This window comes from Pelobates fuscus, chromosome 4 (genome assembly GCF_036172605.1).
Source record: "Pelobates fuscus isolate aPelFus1 chromosome 4, aPelFus1.pri, whole genome shotgun sequence".
Lineage (NCBI taxonomy): Eukaryota > Metazoa > Chordata > Amphibia > Anura > Pelobatidae > Pelobates > Pelobates fuscus.
This window is the reverse complement of record NC_086320.1, coordinates 343,005,234-343,027,579: the sequence shown is the minus strand read 5'-3', so window position 1 is coordinate 343,027,579 and position 22,346 is coordinate 343,005,234. Positions and strand designations below refer to the sequence as shown.

Sequence of the window (22,346 nt, the reverse complement as noted above, 5' to 3'; positions counted from 1 at the left end):
GCCAGAGTTTGGAGAATCCTGACTTAAAGGAACACTATAGCGTTAGGGATACAAATGTGTATTCCTAGTGCTATAGTGCCCTAGTCACTGCCAGGGTGGTACACACTGCCAGAGTTAAAAGGTGAGTTTACTTAACCTTTTCTTCCTCGCAGTGCTGGTCTCCAGGGTGCTGTTCTACCTCTTTGGCTGAGATGATTAAGATTGGTGTCCTCAGCCAATCCAATGCTTTACACTTAAAAAAGCATTGGGAGGCTACAAAGCTCGCATAATAAAAAAACACTCTTTTTTTTCAGCTGCAGGGTTTAAAAAAAATATGCAGTCTGGGTGCCTAGAGTATTATGTTGGGTTATGCCCTAATCACCCCACAACCATTACAGACTCGGTGTTAGATTCTCTGTCATCGTGTTTGTATATTTATGGGTGCCCATAGTGTTCGTTTAAACAGCAGAGTTTATTAATACAAACTGGAAAGGTGTAGAATTGACAAGGAATTTGGCAACTGTTAGGTATAAATAGTCGAGTTGGTGAAATAATCAATTTAAAGATTTTTTGTTTCATTTTAGCTATTATACTCTGAAAGTGTACAATGCTTTCATCAGTTCTCTAAATTTCTCAGTTTAGTGAACAAAGCTCATTGAGCTAACATCCTACGTTCAGAAGTCAGGGCTTAGCTAAACTGAAAAACAAAATAATTCACAACATTTTGGATTATAATGAACTGAAAAACAAAATGCAAAATTCAGAATAAAACAGGCACGTAAAAGTAGAAGCATCCTTTTTAGCTCACCTCTTTTTTTTTTTACTAAATTGTAGTACATTTTTTAACTCACTCAATGCACGTTTTAGTAAATAACTCCTTTAGTTTTTCTAGTTTGCTCTCATTTTGGGATGGTTGTATGGTCGGAGTGCAGATGGCTATAACCTTAAAGAAACTGTCTCACCACGGCATGCGCAATGTATTGCTAAGACACTGTAGCGTGAGCACAAATCACCCTGAATAGATAAGCTATATAGGGACTTTTTTCTGTTTTCCAAAGCAGAATGCAGTAGTAAATAGATACATAGATATATTCCAAATTCATCACTGTTTCACCATATTTGGGACAGTCCTATGACATTCAGGACAATTGGGACATATGCATTGCTCAGTAAGTAATAAAAGAAAATAGGAGTAAAATGGGCAACTGACTTTAATCAAGCTATGTATTAAACGTTAACTCCAGTAGGTGACATAGCGGCTTTATTATGAGTCAATTTCAATAGGTAATACAGCAACCTGCTTCCCTGACAGGAAGACGTTTCTTCAACACAGAAATCTCACCTGTCATTGGGGAAGTAATTTGCAAATATTGTACAATTTGACTTTCGGTAGATATACCCTAAATTACTAGAACCAGAGGTAGAGGCCCTGCATGCACTGGTATTTCAGTCTGTGTTTACGTGTCAACATTCTGAAATGGAACACATCAGGGACAAAGCTTCGATGGCACATGTATCACACAATAAGACATTGACACTCCTGTCTGCCCAGTGCCCACCCTCTTCATTTTACAATAAACTCCATTTATAGATTGCATTCAATATTGTTATTAATTGTACAGTAATTATTCATGTGTAACAAAAACAATATTATATATGCCATACCTGTTCTCCAATAATCAACAAATATAAAATTTTAAAGACTATAATTTTGTTTTCGTTTGCAGAAAAAAGAAAGGATTTTTTTCAAAAAAGAAAGATAAAGAGAAGCCGGTAAAACCCAAAATGGTCAGCCCGTTCACAATGGTAAGTTTTCAAGAAATTGTTATTGCTTTTCTAAAATCAATTTAGAGACGAAAGAAGTTGTTGCAAACTGACTGCAAAGAATGCCATCATGGTAAGAGTCAGGAGGTTTCTTTTTATTTATCTGAATCCACAAACGAGCATGCTTTGCAAGGTTAAATTTAATGACAGTGCAATAGATTCATAGACTTGTGGAAAGGGTAAGCCTAGGTGCATCATAACCATTACAGATTTAATGCTTTCCTATGGGGGAAGCCTAGATGCGCATCTGTACCACAAAGCATTGGATTGGACCACGTCGGAGGAGGCCAAGTTTTCGCCATGATGTTTCGCCATGATGTTCGGCGTTGGATAAAGGTAAACAAGTAAAAGTTTATTATTTTATATAGTAAACAGGGATTTGTATTCCTTTAGTGCTCATTTAATACAAGTTCTGGCTTCCCCTCCCGTAGTAGTTAATCTCTTGACTAATATTTTTTTTGTTTGCTTTAGTTTCGATACGCGAACGCAGTAGACAAGCTGCTAATGCTGGTTGGGACAATAGCTGCTGCTGCCCATGGAGCAGGACTGCCACTAATGATGCTGGTGTTTGGCGACATGACGGACAGCTTTGTTAATGCAGGACAACGTAAGTCATTAAGGTGCCTTGGACTAGTAGCGATGTTGTTTGTGATGCAAGATGGATGATATAAGGCTTAATATCAATATATGGTGTTCCAATGGTGATTTTGATGGGACAGTCCCTTTTCAGGGTCTTGTCCTGCCGTCCCTGATTTTTTTCCTGGTTTCCTACTTTTGGCAGTGATCGGCAGTCAACTTGGCGTGCAGTCAGCTTGTGTATGCCAGGCTTAATGGCCTATTCTTCATACAGAGATGCCCCATTCTGGGTGGTTCCACCTCTTTGGGAGGCACCAGTGACGCAGTCCATGTCACTGACTTGCCGCCTTTCATCCTGCCTACGTGTCCCACTTTATGAGACGCTAATGTCAGAAGGTATGCCTTTGTGTAAAGGAAATGTTTTCAGGAGACGGAGTGCTGTGTTGGGTGACACATTTGCAGTAGACACAGCTGTAGGATTGGATGGCATTTTTTATAGTCACTGTGTTGTGTTTTCACACTGGCAGCCAGCATTCAATTCAGTATTGGAAATTTACGCTTGTACTACACTGTCTATACATTTAAAAAATATTTTAGCTTTTATTTTGACAACTGTTATCCGGTGGGATGCTGCCTCTGGGATGAGCCATCGCTGCACCCTAGCATTGAATTTCCCCTCCTCTTTCCTTTTGTCTGTTTTAAAGGAATACTCCAAGCACCATAACCAATACATTACTTAATACAGGGCTAAGCTATGAAGAGCTTACATAAGTTCCTACTTAGGAACTTCCGGCTCTCTGGCGATGGTGGTGGAGGTAGGGAGTGGCGTCCAGTGAACCCCAAATAAGAAGTCCTTCTGTTCTACAATGGTTTGGTTCCTAACAATGGAGGGGGGGGGGGGGGGGCGGGGAGAGGCATCAGGGAATCAGGGAACACATTTTAAAACAATAAATGAAACAAACAAAATAGTAGGTGGGTCAATATTTGAATAATAAATAGTAAATTCTGCGTGTAGAAAGTTAGCTTTTTTGGTGTTCAGATATTTTAACGGTGATAATTCAAGAGGACAGCAGCACAAAATATATATATATTTTAGGTTTTAGATGATTTCTGCTTTATACATATCTATCATATATAATATTCTGACTTGCTCTTTCTTCTTTATAAAGCACCTCCTACCTTGCCCCCCAATGTAACCTTACCAGACACATTTACAACCCCAGACTACTCCGCAATATATGGGGAGGAGCTAGAGAAGCAAATGACAACGTAAGTAAAAATAATATATACATGTCTGTGCGTGCACCACATTGTGTCTTTCCTGTTTAACAGTTGATAGAAGATTAGATTGAGCAAGTCTCTTAACACCTTTTGTATCAGTAGGCTAAAATAATCTTTTTAAAATGTATTTGTACCTCTCTCACCCGCCTGTTGCAAGGCGCTGTATATGTTGGTTCTTTCTAAATCAAAATAATAATTTAAGGAACATCATTTGTTTTTATCTGAATGTGCATTATCAATGTGCATTCATAAACCGGAGTATTTAAAACGCAGTCACCCAGTCAGTTTATTGTTCTCCTTCCTTGTCGTTATAGCAACATTTCAGGGTAGAAATAAAAGTTATGTAAAAATTTAATCCTTACAAATTTATTTAAAGTAGATTTATCAATTCTCTGGAAATTACACTATTAAATAAAACATTGAAAATCACCTATAGTTTGTGTTAACCTTTTTTATCACATATTGTTCAATTTTCTTTACAACAAAATAAAGTAGACCTGTCACTTTTTAGCAGGAACTACTTTGTTGTATGGTTAAGTGTGAGGAGGAGCTCCTCTGTCACATTTTGGCCAACCCTAGCGGCTGTCACAAATGGCGGCTGTGGGATTCAGACTTAGTCTATAAAGGATCATGCGGTTTTGCGAGATCCTCCATAGAAATCAGTGTTGTGCTTTCTCTTGCATGCTGAAGCACCGGAAGCCGAGGATGGCGGCGATTTACCGGTTTCGTCCGTTTTGGGAGTCGTTGCACATTTCACAAAGTCCTTAGAAAATTGACATATACGCTTTAAAAATCAAGCAGTTGACATGACTATTCAATTCAACTCTCTCATTTTCAGGGGACACATTGCATCGGAGGATGACAACGAGAAACATTGTTTCTGTTTCATAACCCTCACTTACTATGTTAAATGACAGAAAAGAGTTGAGCTTATAACAATCATTGACAGGGAGCTAGGAAGGAGACACTTAGGTCAAAGATACATTTAAATGTGTGTCGATTTCAATACATGATTTTATTATTTCCGACCTCACAAGCACATAGTAGCAAAAATCTGGGGTAGTTTTATGACGTAATATTCTTCCATAACTGTGAGTAAGGATGCTGTGCGGAAGAGAAAGTAACCCTGGAAGCTGTCTCTGCTGTTAGTCTTTGGGTACTTTTATCCCAACAATAGCTTTTATTATTGCAATTTACAGTAGTTGATGTTCTAACAAAAGGATTAGCCTGTGAACAATATCATGAGCACCGTGTCTGAATCCAGGAAGATCTGCAATTATAAAACTGCAAACTGGATGCAAAGATATTTAAGTTTTTTCTTTTTGAGGATTAGGAAGAAAGACACTAGCTATAAATATCTTGATACAATATATACACAGAGAAAGCAGAACGAGGGGGACTCAGGAGGGGAGCTCAGCCACTGTAATGTGTGAAGCAGGGCAGGTACAGGAAAGCCACTTCCTCAACAGTCTTAGGTTTCCTTCAATTCTTCTTCATTGTTTAACTATTTCAGTCCTATAAGCTTTGGAAAGTATAGAATTACACCAAGGCTCAGATTTAAGAAAGTTTGTTGATTTCACATTAATTGCATGTGCAGGAAAGTAAGTTATATTTGTAATTGAGGCTGGTTTTTGGGTAGGAGCTGTACATTTGGTGGGGAAACAGGCAGTAGAACCTGACGTAAAAATGGGGTGGGTCATAAAGGGAAAAGGCACTGCTCCATCCAAAAAGAGGACGTGCCAGCCTGCCTGGTCTATCCCACTTAGGGCTGTACATGTACGATGTCTCCAAGGCATTCTTAACATTGGCTTAGTGCCGTTGGAGCATTCTGCACAGTGCAAGTGCATCTATGATGCACTTATGCTGAACTTTTTGGGGACATTTTCCTAGGGTTCTCAAAAGTGGGACACCAAAGGACAATGCCAGAAGAGCAGGACAGAAGTTATAAGTTGTACTATATATATATATATATATATATATATTTATTTATTTATTTTTAAATCTCCAACATTTTTAATGTTTTATTTACAGTGTATGCATGGCTATCTTGGCACAGCCAGAGTATACAATGCAAATTAAAGGAACACTATAGTCACCAGAACAATTACAACTTAATGTAGTGGTTCTGGTGTCTATAGCATGTCCATGCAGGCGTTTCAATGTCAATTCTGCCTTTTCAGAGAAAAAAACATTGTATTGGCTGAGATCCTCAAGATTGTTGATCTCAGCCATGAAGGTGGGGCCAGCTGTGCATGGCAAGGGAGAAAAGGTGAGTAAAATACCCTTTCACTTCAATCTGAGGGGGGGCCAGGAACCTAAAGAGCCACTCCAGGACTATAGTGTGAGATATACATGTTTGTATTCCTAACACTACTGTGTTCCTTTAAGTTAACCTGCCCAATTCTGTATACGCTTGTACTGCCCTATGGAAGGAATGTCTCAATAAAGACTTCAAAAGCATTTACTGCAGTGAGGGATAGAAGAACTGTTGTTTCCAGAAAAGTGTCCGTACCACTTTAATCTTGCTTGTGACATGAAATGTCCATTTGTTTATCAACTCGTCACTGCACATTAGTATGTAAAACCCCTTATTACAATGGGGCTTATTCACTAAACAGTGGATCTAATAAACTGACTCAAGCTACAGTGTATCCGTCCCCTTAACAATTCTTCCTCTGCCCTCCATAACAAGTGGCTGTTAAATGTTTATGCCTAGCGTCCTTTTCTAGCCGTTCCCTATTTACAACCTTTTTTATCTCACACGAAACAAAGTCCAGCAATTTTCCAATACTAGGTTATCTATTAACAATAAAATATTACTGCAATCTATTTATACCTGATTAGCGGCCAATGCCGTGTATAGAGATGGACAGAGGAAAGAAAAGAAACATAGCAATAAAAATGAATAAAACACAGTGTTCCCTTGATTTGAAATTTCTAAGAATTGTTTATTCTTAGAAGAAAAATCATGGTGTTTTTTTTCTTATAAATGAGTCATATAATTAATTTAAATGGCAATCAACGCACCATAACCATTACAGATAATTGTAATGATTATGGTGCAAAGTGCCTGTGGAGGCACGGACCTCCTATTTATCTCAAAATATAGCTTTTGCAGAATGTAAAGCCAGTCCCTTTTTCTGCAACAGCATTAATGCAGGAGTGAATGTTCACATAGACCAGTGGTTCCCAACCCAGTCCTCAAGTACCCCGTACCAGTCCTGGATTTAGGGATTACCCTGTTGTGTCTAAAGTGTTGTTATTTGTTTTATTCCTAAAACACCTTAGAACTGGTTAATCCCTAAATCCTGGACTGTAAGGGGGTACTTGACTGGATTGGGAACCACTAATAGACTATCCAAGTTTGGATTGCCATGGTAGACTGAGATTGCTAGGACGTTCACACTCAGTGGTTACAGCTTATTATTGCTGCCCAAAGTTCGGTGGGTAATGCAAAGGTTCGCTTCTGCATACATCGAGTAGAGGCCTTTGCCCCATAACCACTAGAATGTAATAATCACTACAATGAGCTGTAGTAATTGTGAGAGTAAGATTGCCACTTTAATTATTTTAAGGCGAGACAAAAGTTCTGTCTCCAAGGATTTTCAAATAAACATTCTTTAGGAAGACAGGTTCAGTATTTTTAAGGCACTCTCAAATAATTTAGAGTGTTCTGTAAACTGTGTAGAGTTCTGAATCCCATTTCAGCATTAGAACCTATTAAACTCGCCTTTATTTTTAGCTCTGGATTTTTATGTTATGTTGCAGCCATCATTTTTTATTAAAATAAAAGTCTACTCTAATACCCCATAATTACAAAGCAAAAAACTAATTTTGAGGTAGAGCGCTGATACTTTTAGTGTGTGTGGGTGTATATAAATATATACTATAAGTATTAGCGCTCTACCTTTAAATCCAAATGATAAGGTTCTTGTCTGCACAATAGATAGGAGGGCAAATCCCAAAAGTGGGATTCCTTACCCCCCATCAGGGAAAGGTAAGTTCTACTTACCTGAACATGTTGCTCAAGGGCACTGCAATCTTCCTCCAGCAAGTCCTCGTCAGCTCCTGGAGCTCTAGCTGGTGACAGCTGTCGGAATCGACACTGTAGCTCTGTAATCCTAAATGTCAGAAAACTGAGCAGGGTCATGATCTGTACACAAAAACTGCTTCATTAGACAAAGTTGTTTTGCTGCCTATAGTGTCCGTTTAAGAGTTAAAATGTTTATTTAACCACAAAGGGAATTTTCGATTATAAAATTTACCGTCTAATGTTAAAAGACTGTGTTAACATAGAAAGTGTTAGTGAAAGTAATGAGATGAAAACACATGGTTTTATTCACTAAAGTAAGAATTAAAATGTAAGGCCAAAGGTATGCCAAAGAACAGCTATTTCCACCTTTAACTTGAAATTCTGTTTAAATTCCAGATTTTTCACTTTAGTGAATAACCTGTGGAATTTTTAGATCCATATTAGTTAGTGGAGAATCAGTATTTAACTACCACAACGAGAGGACCTAGTCTTAAATTAGAGGGGCAAAGTATTACTTTACTGAGAGGGTAGTGGATGCATGGAATAGCCTTACAACTAAAGTGCTAGAGGTTAACACAGTGAAGGAGTTTAAAAGGACTCTTCAGTGCAAGGAAAACAAATCCGTTTTCCTGGCACTGCCGAATCCTGCAGTGCCCCTTAACCTCCCACCCCCCATCCCATGTTGCTGAATGGGTTAAAACCCCTACAGTGACTTACCTGAATCCAGCGCTGATGTCTCTCAGCGCTGAGTCAGGCTCCGTCCATGCTCCACCGCTGCCGACGTCAGCCGGCGGGGGAGACCTAATGCGTATGCGCGGCAATGGCTGCGCGCGCATTAGACCTTCCCATAGGAAAGCAATTTTAATGCTTTCCTATGGGGATTCCGGCGACGCTGGTGGTCCTCATGCAGTGCGTGAGGACGTCCAGCGTAATTTAAAACACTTTTCGTGTTTTAAGAACCCGGAAGTCTCTCTAGTGGCTGTCTAATAGACAGCCACTAGAGGAGGACTTAACCCTGCAAGCTAATTATTGCAGTTTATAAAAACTTCAACAATTACACTTGCAGGTTAAGGGTGATGGGAGTTTGCACCTAGACCACTCCAATGGGCAGAAGTGGTCTGGGTGCCAGGAGTGTTCCTTTAAGCATGCGTGGGATAGACATAAGGCTATCCTAGATATACGATAAGGCCAGGAACTTATGAAAGTATTTAGAAAATTAGGCAGACTAGATGGCCAGAATGGTTCTTATATTCTATGTTTCTATGACTTTTGGAATAATTTGGGTACAATGTAGAAATTTTTACTATGTTTCAAATATATTCCCATTGCTAGAGCACATCATTTCTTATATAATGTAGAAAATCACTTCTTTTTTTTCCAGATACGCCTATTATTACACCGGCTTGGGATTTGGAGTACTGTTAGCTGCATATATTCAGATCTCCTTCTGGACCTTGGCGGCTGGTCGGCAGATTAGGAAAATTAGAAGGAACTTTTTTCACGCAGTTCTGCGCCAGGAAATCGGCTGGTTTGATGTCAATGATGCTGGAGAACTGAACACAAGACTCACAGAGTAAGTAGAAACAGAAAAATTCAGTTCCAACAACCTTGATAACCTATAATATTTGTATGTCCCTCCGTATTGCTGCCCTGTCTAACGCTTACGAATATGTGTGTCTTCTAAATGGAGGGTTCTTAATAAGGTCAGCAGCCCACCACTTTATGTTGCAATAAAACAAATTAAACCATATGTTGAAATAGATATGCAGATATGCAAACTTACACCTTTGACTCAGTGTTGTATCAGTTTCTTTAATTATGATTTTTTGCAATTTCTCAATTTCTGATTGATGTTAATGCTTCTGGTCAAAGTTCCAGTTTCTTCAATCATGAATAAGAATATAAGTCAATATGTTCAAATATTTTGCATAGACGTAAATTTCTTTACTTAGACCTTGACAGAGGGAGCAGAGTTGAATCCCTGGGGTGGCATCTAGTGCCACACTAACTTAAATTTCACCAGCCGCCACTGCTCTAATCTGCGATGCCCCAGTTGGTAAACGCTCCAATGACAGTATGGCAGTACATGTTCAAGTCTTAGGTCATGTCTAGTGCAAGCACAACTCAGCATTTCATGCCTTAAGGTTGATCAAATTACCAAGTTAAGTAACAGTGACATATATTAATCATGCTTAATCATGTGCTCATTGCTTGGAATCCCTTTAAAGGAACACTATAGGGTCAGGAACACAAACATGTATCCCTGACCCTATAATGTTAAAACCACCATCTAGCTTGCACCTCATCCTCCCTTGCCTCTCTAAATATAGTAAAATCTTACTTTTATTCAAGTCTGCAGGTGCTGCCTCTGCCCCTGATCTGCCCGCTTGCTTACATCATCTGAAGTGATTCTCTGAGCCAATCACAATGCTTTTCCATAGGATTGGCTCAGACTGTCAAGGAGGAAAATCAGGGGCAGAGCCAGCATAAAAATCAAACACACCCCTGGCCAATCAGCATCTCCTCATAGAGATTAATTGAATCAATGCATCTCTATGAGGAAAGTTCAGTGTCTCATAGACAAGCCTGTGATAGGTCAGTTTTGCCTGCTCAGAGCACATGTGTGCGCTCTGGGTTGCCAAGGGAAGGGAGGTTTAGTGGACCGGAGAGGGCAGTTAAAAAAAAAAAATATATATATATATATATATATAAAACTAAATGTGGCGAAGCGTGGAGGGGTTTTTAAAAGAAGGGTGTGGATAGCGAACTTACCCTTGCACGCAGGTACATGCTAAGCACTTCTGGTGCTAGCGCACAGTGTGCACTGGCAACAGATTATTTTTTTTATGCACAGAATTGACATTAGAGAGCCCGAAACAGAGTTTTGGGCTGCTTAAGTCACGTGCTCGGGGTGCAACTTGTGTCCGCCACACAAGTGCCATATTTGGCTGAAGCACTGCACGTACATACTCCTACAGCCATGACCACTTCAAATCACTGAAGTGGTCATGGTGGTTGGAGTAAACTTTTAAGTAAAATCTATCTGGAGGGGAATGCAGTCCTGTATTTACAAACTTGTTATCAGGAAGAATGTATTTATCATTGTTTACTAAAGGTTTTCTTCCCTGTCCAAATGTGGCACAGGGAGCTATTATTATTATTATTATGATATTTATATAGCGCCGTCAAATTCCGCAGTGCTTTACAATGGGTGGACAAATGGACATGTAGTTGTAACCAGACAAGTTGGACACACAGGAACAGAGGGGTTGAGGGCCCTGCTCAATGAGCTTACATGCTAGAGGGAGTGGGGTAAAATGACACAAAAAGGTAAGGATAGTATTAGACTAGTTACAGTTGCAGAAGAGGAATCAGTCAGGAGCTATTAACAGTTTAATTGATACGCTTTTATGAAGAAGTGGGATTTTAACGATTTTTTGAAGGAGTGGAGACAGGATATGAATAACTGTGGGTTGGTGTAAAAAAAAAAAAGATTTTGTAGAAATTAAAGTCCAGCTATCATGCCGGCATAACACAGGGTTATTTACTAGAGTGTGAATTTTTGGGAATTAAAAGGATATTTCATATATTTGGCCAAAATAGCAGGGCTAGGAAAAATCTTTATTTTCAGGTTGGCTATTTTTGGCTAAAATCTATCATTCATTTTGAATTCCTAATAAATCTTACTTTAATGATTAACCCTGGTAGTGTCACATAGATGGTGCCATATGCCATCTGTTTACTGTGCTAGACAACGTCTGAGCAAATGAGTAGCATAACACCCATTACACTCAGTGTATTTAACTCTGGATGCAGCAGGCAGGCAGAAGGCCTTCCCAAAAAAGAAGTAACACTCTCAGCTTATGACGAGCTCCATGAATAATGTATGTACCATCGGCAGAAATTGTTGGGCCAAGAGGACAGGTGCCATCTTCATACATTTGTGGTTAAACTCCTAAAAACGGCTTAACCCCATAGGGTAATATAGTGCCGGGACATGATAACACCATAACTTTATTGAGATTATTGCTTGTGATTCCTGGAATGAGAGGTTCTTTAGGATTATAGTTTATGTATCTGCAGCAGGTAGATTATAAACTGTCAGTATGCAGTGCAGCTACATCCCTGCTATCCTACAGTGCCACGTGTGGTGTCCTATAATTCAACACTTTGGCATATAAACGTAGCGCTGCCTAACATTTAATGGGAGGCTTTGCACTTTGGACACTGTATCTTTACATTAATGAAATCGCATGTAGTTCCAAAACCTAGAATAGAAAAGCAGCACAAAACAACAAAGACAATAAAACCATAAAACGCCTTATTTATGAGCTGTCACAAAGCAGTTTTTTTATGTTTTATGCGGTCTTACATTATGTTTTAAAAAGAAAAAAAAAATCTTTTACATTCAGGGTTTTAGCACTTCATGTGACTACATTAGTGACTTTGGATACTGAAACTGAAAATGCATTTTTGTTCTTTTCTTCACTGGTGTGTTGATTGCGTGGATTTTGTTTGTATGCGGTTTGCTTTCTTTTAATGTGTATCATATAATGTTTAAAATGTACTTTTCTATTAACATTAACAAGCACAGAACTTTAGGTGCTCGCAATAGTTTTCTGTGATTGAAAATATTGAGTTTTGTTACTTCATTACTCAGTATTTATATAATAGGGAACCACTATGTTTGTCACGCAAATTCAATAAGTTCATTTAAATAGCAGTTTAGGAAAAATATCAACTACCTGCTGAACTGTCCTTTTTTTCTTGGTTCAAAATGTTTTCAAGTGGTTTGACCGAAACCGGGGTGCACTATAACTATATACCCTTGCTCACCTATTGAAAAATATTCTACTTCTTCTCTAACAATATTAATTTTGTTTTTATTGTAAATCCATCAATTGGCTGGGTGCATCAGCTGACCCACTCAACCAATGAATGGCATCCTAATATGGACATTTCAATGATGGCGATTGGGGGCAAGACTGTGAGTGCCTCAAGGAACTCCAATTGTGGTCAAATTGCATCAAAGTCGAATCACTATGGTCACTGGGAATTGTTCACTAAACAGTGAATTGAAAATGAAATTTCAAAATTTGGCAAGGATTTTCCAATTCAACTGCAACTTCAAAATTGCAGCCTTAGCCTGAATTCTTGACTTTGATTTTCCATCTACCATAATTCACTGACTAATGAATAATCCCTACTGAGTGCTGTAAAGTCTTGAATTCCAGGAATACATTTGTAACTCTGTGACCTATCTTTAGCAGTGGTTTCTGGATTGTGCCAGAGTAAGGACGTCATATGTTTCTATGGAAACCAATGCACAATGTAATTATGTTTGTACATCTATCTTAGATGTTCATTTTTAATAGATGTGTGTTTGAATCGAGGCTCTGTTACAAGTGATTAAATGGACACTTAAGCACCATCAACAATATAGTTTATTGTAATGGTTATTGTGCAGTCTTTGTTTTTTGTCAAAATGTTTTCAAGCAGTTTGACAAAAACACGTATCATAGAAGGTTCAGATCAAATTCACTTTCTTCATGTGTCCGGAATATTGGTATGGGCTAGCGGGTAAGCCTGGATAATGAATGACAGAATCTCCATAATCACCCAAATTTCGGATTGGTTCCACCCCAAATTCTAAATGCATTACAATAATAATAATAATAATGAATAATAATACATTCAGCATGTTAAATCGATGCTTTTTATTTTTTTAGTGATGTCTCCAAAATTAATGAAGGAATTGGTGAGAAAATAGCGATGCTTGTGCAATCTATGGCCACATTCATAACTGGCTTTGTCCTCGGATTTGTTAAAGGGTGGAAACTGACTCTGGTCATTTTGGCTATTAGTCCAGTCATGGGACTTTCAGCTGCGGTCTGGTCAAAGGTGAGATATGGGGATTTTAATGTAAAATTAGTAATGCTCTGTAGTAGAGGATGTAAAAAACACTGTAATAAGAACTGACAGTGCAAAATGATTGTTTTCAAAATATTTTAAAATGTTTTTGTTAACGCACAGATATTGTCTGCATTCACCAACAAAGAACTGACAGCTTATGCCAAAGCTGGGGCCGTGGCTGAAGAAGTACTTGCAGCTATCAGAACTGTGATAGCCTTCGGTGGGCAAAACAAAGAAATTGCAAGGTGAGATAATATTTTATTTTAATATTTTTTTTTACTTATCTCTTTAAACCATGGTTTCCTCAGCTGTTATTTAACTAAAGTGCCCAGTATGTCTAGCCAGCTTGGAAAAGCGTTATGGGAGTTGTGATTTAAAATAGGGGCAAATCTCCCTTATGGTGGCTCCCAGCTCTAAAGAGGGACTGTCACTTCTGTGTAATTCACATACCGTATTTAAAACTTTAAAAATCAAATGATGCTTGCTTTTTTATTTTTATTTTATTAAAGTTTTTGGGAATTGATATCTAGTGATGTCCCCACAGTTCGCCGGGAACTGTTCGCCGGCGAACATAGCTTGTTCGTGGCGAACGCGGCGGGTGAACATATGCGATGGTCGGTCGGCCCCCTATTCGTCATCATTGAGCAAACTTTGACCCTGTACCTCACAGTCAGCAGACACATTCCAGCCAATCAGCAGCAGACCCTCCCTCCCATACCCTCCCACCTCCATGACGAATAGGGGGCGGACCGAACATTGCATATGATCGCCCGCCGCGTTCGCCACGAACAAGCTATGTTCGCCGCGAACAGTTCCCGGCGAACTGTTCGGGACATCACTATTGATATCACATTCCATTTAAGTCCAGACACAGAAAGGGGCACACACTTCAAATGAGGATGAGATGTAAAAGTAGCCTTGATACTCTCTCCCTGTGCAAAGGACAATAAATGCCAGGGAGCTGATTTCTACTTTAAAATTTCACACCTTTAAAATACTTATTTGTTAAACACTGCTAAGTAAACATGCTATTATAAATCCAGGGATGTAACAGTTCCCCATTTGTGCTTCATACGTGGATAAATTCTGATGTTTTTTTTCCCTCCTATATCGTATTTTTTTTTTTATCATCGACAGGTATGAAAAGAACTTAGAAGATGCCAAAAAAATAGGCATAAAGAAGGCAATAACAGCCAATATATCTATGGGATTTGCTTTTTTAATGATATATGCTTCGTATGCATTGGCATTCTGGTATGGGACAACTCTGGTTATAGATGAAAATTACAGCATTGGAAGTGTACTTACAGTAAGTGTTTATTCTCAAAGTACTAACTAAAAATTATATAGAATGCAAAGCCGTTTATCTGTGTTGCAGTGCAGTGGTATCTTGATGTGGTTTCCAGTTATTGGTGATGCCAAATGGCTGTGCATCATAAACAATCTAGTTTGCAAACATCTGGTTGGCCAAGGATATCCAGAACTTTAGTAGTACCACCGTGATACAATGTTGTGCAGTTTTACGTGCCATTATTCTTTCTGAAAACGTTATATTTGGGATGATTACATTGCTACTCTACTCACTTACAGACACAAATATCTTAATAGAATAATTTTATATCACATGTGAATATATATATTTTAGAATATATCTTGTACAAAGCTACCTGAAATATACCCCATAACCACTCCAGCTTATTGTGGTGGTTATAGTGAAAGCAGTCTTTGGGTGTATTCTTAAACCGTTTGACAAAGATTGGGGCTCTTAGGACAAGGACACTCACAGACATATTTGGACGTATGGACACACTGACTGACCGTGGTTTACCATGTGGACTTTCAGACACTGCTGACATATGGGTGGCAAGGGGGGAACCTGGGAGAGGAGAGGGACGTCGCCCCAGTGCAGAAACAGACTTAGATGGGGGTCTCGAGTCACCGGTCCAGACGGAGAAGGAGCTGAAAACCCACTATTTTAACAAATCTTTGGCTCCCAATCGGGTCACTCTTATGGTAGAATGCTCAGGATATGAACACGAGGTATTGTTCACGGGGGAAGTTGTTTGGGTCTGGCAACGTGAGATGCCAATATTAATGAATCCTCAGCGACCAACCCCTTCCCTCCAAGACTGGCATATAGGTTCCAGCTGCTTTATTCTTTTCGTCTCTGAAAAATACACACTAGCGCACGGTTCCCCAGAAAACATAGGACTATACCGCACATGTTCATTAAGTTACAATTTTTAATGTTATTCAGGGCTTTTACAAGACTGATCTCTAATAAAACTTTCATTAAAATTAAAAAAATAACTTGCGTTTTCCTGACACCCAATGCCAGACCCCTTATTTTCCATACTATTTCATATAAATCTAACTTTCTGCAAGCCACATCCTCTCATTGCAGTTCAAATTAAGATAGATTACAATAGGCTGTAGTGGTTATGGTGTACAGAATGTCCTTTTAAACTGAACTTATATAGTTTATCAGAGAAATTATCTTAGAAATATTAAAGGTACACTATAGCATTAAAAGAACAAATATGTTATACTAACGATTTAGGGTAATTCAGACAGAGTATACTAACGATTTAGGGTCACTATCACATTAGGAACACAAATATGTTATACTAAGGATTAGATTATTGGGGAACACCCCACCCCCCACCCCCCCCCCCCTAAATAAAATGAAAAAAGCTATATACTCACCTTTATTCTCTTAGCATGCTGTTCTGCGTGCATCCTCCCGGTCTCTGATAACTAATATAATCAATCCTTCTCTACATGCTTGCATTTGGAGATTAGTGTCCTAGAGGTGACATTAGGCTACATTGTAAACACCTCAATTTCTCCGAAAGAGATAAGCTATTTTCCCCAGAACCACTACATTAGGCTGTAGTAGTTCTGCTGCCTATAATATCCTTTTAACGTTTAGTTCTTTAATATCCTTTTAACGTTTAGTTCTTTAAACAGTCCTAGGCTGGAAAATGTATACTGAAGATTTTACTATGTTAACTGAAATGCCACATTATAGTGGGCAAGGATCCAGTAGGAAGAAACTGCAGGCATATGTTTGGGTTTTCGATATGTCATATAGAACATATGCTTGGGAACTAAGATTAGGTGCAACACAGGAAATGCTTTCCCTGGGTAATTCTAGCCCTCTACGTTATAACCGTGGGGTATAGAAACAAACACACACGTTATTTCACAGTTTATACCCAGCTTATAATAGGAATCGCTATGACCCTGAGTATTTGTGAACAGCCTTTGCCATGCTTACATCAAGCCTATCTTTTTGTTCTTTCTCTGTAGTACCGCAACTTCCCTTCCACTTTCTGTTGGCATCCACCTATTGTCAGTTCTGTGCCTTCTTGTCTTGTCTCTTACCAGCCATTATCTTCTTTCCAACACTGTTTATGAATGGGCAATCCTCAAATATACTTCTGTTCGCTTGATTTTTTTTTTTACTTTTCTAAAACTTCACAGTACCATCTATTTCTCTGCAATCTGCTCTCTAAAGCTGAGCTAAATATCTGTATACCTTACGTCTCTACCCAATTTAGTAAAACTGACGATACTAAATATCCCCCTTACTATAAATAAAATACAAAGAGAACATGGCACTCTGAATACTACATATATCAGCATACAAAATATGTACAGAAAACAGAATAGGTAACAAATAGGACAATCCCTACGAGGTAAGTAATAGCGTAGTCTTTACATGACCTTTAAGGTTGTTTTAAAAATATCTTATCTGATGCTGTGCATGAATGTGTATGTGAATTGTTGTATAAGTAATTTATCTTTTTATAAAATCAATTTTCTTACTTTAGGTGTTTTTCTCTGTCATAATCGGTGCTTTTAGTATTGGACAGACAGCACCCAATATCGAGGCCTTTTCCAATGCTAGGGGGGCAGCCTTTACAGTATTTAACATTATCGACACGGTGAGTACTTTATGTAGTAATTGATCTTAATAAACAACAATACTGTTAGCTCGGAAAGATAACAACTGCTTTATCCTTTAATTGTGTTTTAATTTTGAATTGCTTTCGTGAAAATTATAAGCAACAGAAAAGGCACGTGGGTTTATTTACTAAACTGGAAATTGTTGAGTACTAACATGGAAAGTGCAAATTGCAAGCAAACTTTTTTAAAATGGAAACATATAGTCCTGCAATAGTTGTCCTACAATAGTTGTATGACCTAATCTACAATGGCTTTAAAATTGCTGTTGTCTATTCTCTGTTATTTCTGGCTAAGTAAATTCAGCTAATTTGATATAATTGGACCATTTAGTGCATTTCAAAAGTTGCTAGCTTGTTATCCTTATTGGAAATATATTGTTTTGTTTCATTGAAATTGGATTAGACTACTTATGTTACACATCTGAGAGCTATTTAATATGTTTTGATGATAACAAAGAAACATTCTTCTGTTTGAAAATATTTGCTTAATGGTTTTATTTCCTTTAGGAACCAAAAATTGACAGTTTTTCCAAAGCCGGCAATAAACCTGATAAAATTAAAGGAGACATAGAATTTAAAAATGTGAAGTTTACGTATCCATCCAGACCTGATGTTCAAGTAAGTGAAATGAGTTAGAGGGGTAAAACGGTGCATTGCATGTGGTTTTTCGAATGTAAAGAAATTATTACATTCTTCTTGCAACATATTTTTAAACTGTTGCCTGAGGGTAGATATACAGGGAGACAGTTTATAAATGAGGAGCATACCCTGGGACGCCGGAATAAGGAGCCTGTGTCTCGTAGTTCTAGAGTGTCAACAGGGAACACTGTCTTGGAAGAAGAGCTCATAGATGGTGACTGTGTTTAGAAGAGATATAAAATTGATCCATCATGAATTCTGAGACAAGTTCCAAAAATATAGCAATGACCAAGGATTTTCTGATGGTGTCCATAATGACTGCTCCATTTTAAGAACTTGGTTTCCTTAAGCCCCAAATGATCTATGGCAAATCGAAATAATCATGTAAGACCTACTGTGGGGAAATGAGATAAAGAGCAGAATCATGATATATATATATCGCTATAGTTTGATGAGCACAAAAAACATCATTTAGAGGAATAAAAATGACAGCTAGTGAACATTGGGCAGATAAAGAATGATTCAGTATAAGCTCCTAAAAAAATAGATCTAAAACGTGCTGCTAATAATTGCTGGGGTAGGATGAAATTCTATCTGTTAATGATTTTGGCCTTGTGTTTGCGGCATCAAAAACACAAGGACATCAGTGTAAATGGAACAGTATCGCCAGAAGTGAAGTAACTAAATTCAAGCTGATGATACAGACACAAGTATATGGCTTTGTACTCCGGCTAGGGGTATGTCATTCAGCTACCCCTACTGCAAAGTAAATTATATATTATCAATTCTATTTAAAATATCTACCATGGTCCCCATTACCAAATCTCTAGTTCCACTTTGAAAATAAGCACTTTTTAGAGAATTTTTATTTTGCACAATGTGACCATCTCAGGTGTTTAATGATAATTGTACTAGTGCCATTGAGACCCAAAGTCTAAATGTAAATGCTGGAAATTAAGCAATCATTTAGCCTGGAGTAACTGTAATACAGGGTTCCTCCCTTTCTTTATTTCTTTAAGTGGAACTTCGATTACTGGCACATCAGTCAAGGATGTAGTTTGAAATGTCCCATTATCACCCAATCATTAAATATGCTGCATATAGTACGTTTATTAACTTGCTGGCAGCTGTTTTGCTTTTCTTGTGTATACTTGTTGATACAGTGCGTGCATTGCAATGACATTTCTAAAATAAGAATCATAAGAGATGATTTGTATCCCAAAGATGAATAGTCTAAATATTTCAAATTGCATATTAAAATGAAACCATAAATGCAGGCCTACATCCGTGTATATGTCATGTACATTATCATTCTGTAAATATACATGTTCCAAAGGTCACTATATTTGCTGTGCAACTATCAGTCACGCTGCCACTTCCCTGTGTCCCCGAAATAGCCACCACTCCTCTGTTTATCTCCTACAACCATAGCTTCTCAGATAAATGAAACCTAAACCTGACTTTTAAAAAAACGTTTCCTCGTAAGAAAGCATTACCATTCCCAGTTTTAGTTCCCGTCTTGTAATTTTGTTTGTGTGTGGAATGTGCCTTTTAGTAAGTTGCACAGGTGTATCTGATATCTCTATTGGGACAAAATGAATAATATTGATATCTAGTTTAATGTCCATTGCTTGTTTGAAACAAATAATCCCTTTATTCTGTTCTAATGGAAATTAGATCAGTCTTGTTTTGAATGAATTATTGGTTATAATTAGTTTTCTTTTTTATGTATTTGTTGAAGGTTCTGAAGGGATTGAACCTAAAGGTCACAAGTGGTGAAACTGTTGCTCTGGTTGGGAGCAGCGGCTGTGGGAAGAGTACAACAGTTCAGCTCCTACAGAGGTTCTATGACCCCGAAGAAGGAGCGGTAAGGATCCGAACAACTCCATAATCCATATATTCTCCACATAATAATACTATACAGGATTCTGATCCATTTTAACTAGTTTGAATTTGTCATGTGTCTCCAAAATAGTTCACACTACTAGTAAGTAATTAAATGAGGAATTATATGTCATAGATAACCATTGATGGAGAAGACATCCGGAATTTAAACACCAGGTATTTAAGAGAGATGATTGGTGTGGTGAGCCAGGAACCCATCCTGTTTGATACAACAATTGCGGAAAATATCCGATTTGGTCGTGAAAATGTCACAGTGGAGGAAATTGAAACTGCAGCCAAGGAAGCCAACGCTTATAGTTTTATTCTGAAACTTCCAGATGTAAGTCCATATATACAGTATTTTCTTTATACATCAAGATGTAACCTTTCCTTACAATGCTCACTAGGGACACACGTGTCAAGCTGGTGGCCGTTACATTATGTATCAGTTGTTTCCAAACCAGTTATCTTTTTTCCATTCTCTTCCTCGATTATTCAAGGGAGTTGGGGGTGATGTTTTTTGCATGACGGTATAAATGTCTGGCTGATGTATCACAGAGATCTGAATCAATAAAGCAGTCTGCAGTGTTTATCAGTGCAACTGCACATAGCTTCCCAGTCATGAAACTCCCAGTAATATGCAGTGTAAATGAGTTCATTATCAGGCCCTTTGAAACATACAGTAAAGGGGACAGCAAACTGCAGATGTCCTCAACCATCTAACCATCTTTTTCCGTACACACACAGAGCAGGCACAGCAATTCAAAACAACCATAGCAGTAACAAACATTGGGTATTTTTTCCTTGCATTCCCTCTGGACTCAAAACCCATGGGTTGAATATATGAATTGTATAAGTGAGCTTTGTGAGTCATACCTGTTCCACAGCCAAACCAAGTTGGGGATTTTGATAAAGCTTGGCATATTAGGGGTTCATAAGATCTGCAGAAGTGAAATATGCCTCAATGAACTTTGGTGATCTAAAGGTGTATTGACAAAAAAATATATATTTTTAGCTAACTAGTTAGATTACGCAGACTACACATAGGAAAACGAGCTGATCACACCTCTTTCAAGCTGATTAATTATTTTAAAAGGATATTTAAAATAATTATGTAAATCTCTATTGCAGAAATTCGAGACTCTAGTGGGAGAGAGAGGAACACAACTGAGTGGTGGACAGAAACAGAGGATCGCAATTGCAAGAGCACTTGTCCGCAATCCCAAAATCCTCCTTCTAGACGAGGCCACGTCCGCGCTGGACACTGAAAGTGAAGCTGTTGTCCAAACTGCTCTGGATAAGGTATTATTTATTTAGGTTATGCCACTAAAATAATTTACACAACCCTCTGGCCAATAAGTAAATCACATTTTTGTACATTTACAAATATTTCTATATACACAATACTTTGGTATGTATTCGCCACTCTTAGATTAATTTAATACATATTAAATTAATTGAATATGTGTACTATCATCCTTTTCATAAGTTATGTGCGCTATACATTGTATCATCAAGATATGTTAACACATTTAAATCATGCTTCAACTATGTTTCTTGCAGGCTAGGGAAGGCCGTACGACCATCGTAGTTGCTCATCGATTGTCCACAATAAGGAATGCAGACACTATAGCTGGGTTTGACAATGGAGTCATTGTTGAACAAGGAAATCACAGTGAACTAATGAAAATACAGGGAGTCTATTACAAGTTGGTTACCATGCAGGTACAGTTCACAAATATATATATATGTCCCTCTCTAAGCCCTCTGCACCCTGGCAGGGGTTTGTAGCTTGCATGATCCATGTCTCATGGCTAGAAGTACAATTTGAATCAGTTAGGCAGACCATGTGAAAAGTCCATATACCATAATCTGTGGGAGAGCTATGTTGAGGATGCATAGTCCTCACAAGCTGGTAGCCACCAAATGTGTTTGGAGGATCTGTAAACAGGACCACTAGGGTTGTCCTTGGAAGGGTAAGTTAGTGGTGCCAGTTGTATAAAATTCATTTGAACTTAGGAGATGACAAATTTAAGAAAGTGACCCAGGAATGGCATCTACTTAGTCTATTGCATTGCCATATATGTTTTTTGTTTCGTGCCCAGACCTCTGTAAGTTCTGCACTACCTACAACATAAGAAAACATGCAGTTTTACAAGATTACAAATAAAAAAAAAAACAACTGTAGTCAATGTTATTGAAACCCCATCTCTCTGGAATACAATATTACATTTACCCCAACGGGA

General features: G+C 38.2%; 1 protein-coding gene across 1 annotated transcript in view; it reads left to right on the top strand.

The window, feature by feature from the left end:
* Nucleotides 1–22,346, top strand: part of ABCB1 (ATP binding cassette subfamily B member 1) — a 53,202-nt gene that overhangs the window by 11,646 nt on the left and 19,210 nt on the right. Inside the window, exons 3-15 of the mRNA XM_063452480.1 lie at nucleotides 1,707–1,785; nucleotides 2,275–2,410; nucleotides 3,549–3,648; nucleotides 9,075–9,266; nucleotides 13,423–13,594; nucleotides 13,727–13,851; nucleotides 14,744–14,915; nucleotides 17,443–17,556; nucleotides 18,085–18,195; nucleotides 19,958–20,083; nucleotides 20,237–20,440; nucleotides 21,232–21,402; nucleotides 21,664–21,825. Coding sequence (XP_063308550.1) covers nucleotides 1,707–1,785; nucleotides 2,275–2,410; nucleotides 3,549–3,648; nucleotides 9,075–9,266; nucleotides 13,423–13,594; nucleotides 13,727–13,851; nucleotides 14,744–14,915; nucleotides 17,443–17,556; nucleotides 18,085–18,195; nucleotides 19,958–20,083; nucleotides 20,237–20,440; nucleotides 21,232–21,402; nucleotides 21,664–21,825 — 1,864 coding nt within the window. The remainder of the gene's footprint in view (nucleotides 1–1,706; nucleotides 1,786–2,274; nucleotides 2,411–3,548; nucleotides 3,649–9,074; nucleotides 9,267–13,422; nucleotides 13,595–13,726; nucleotides 13,852–14,743; nucleotides 14,916–17,442; nucleotides 17,557–18,084; nucleotides 18,196–19,957; nucleotides 20,084–20,236; nucleotides 20,441–21,231; nucleotides 21,403–21,663; nucleotides 21,826–22,346) is intronic.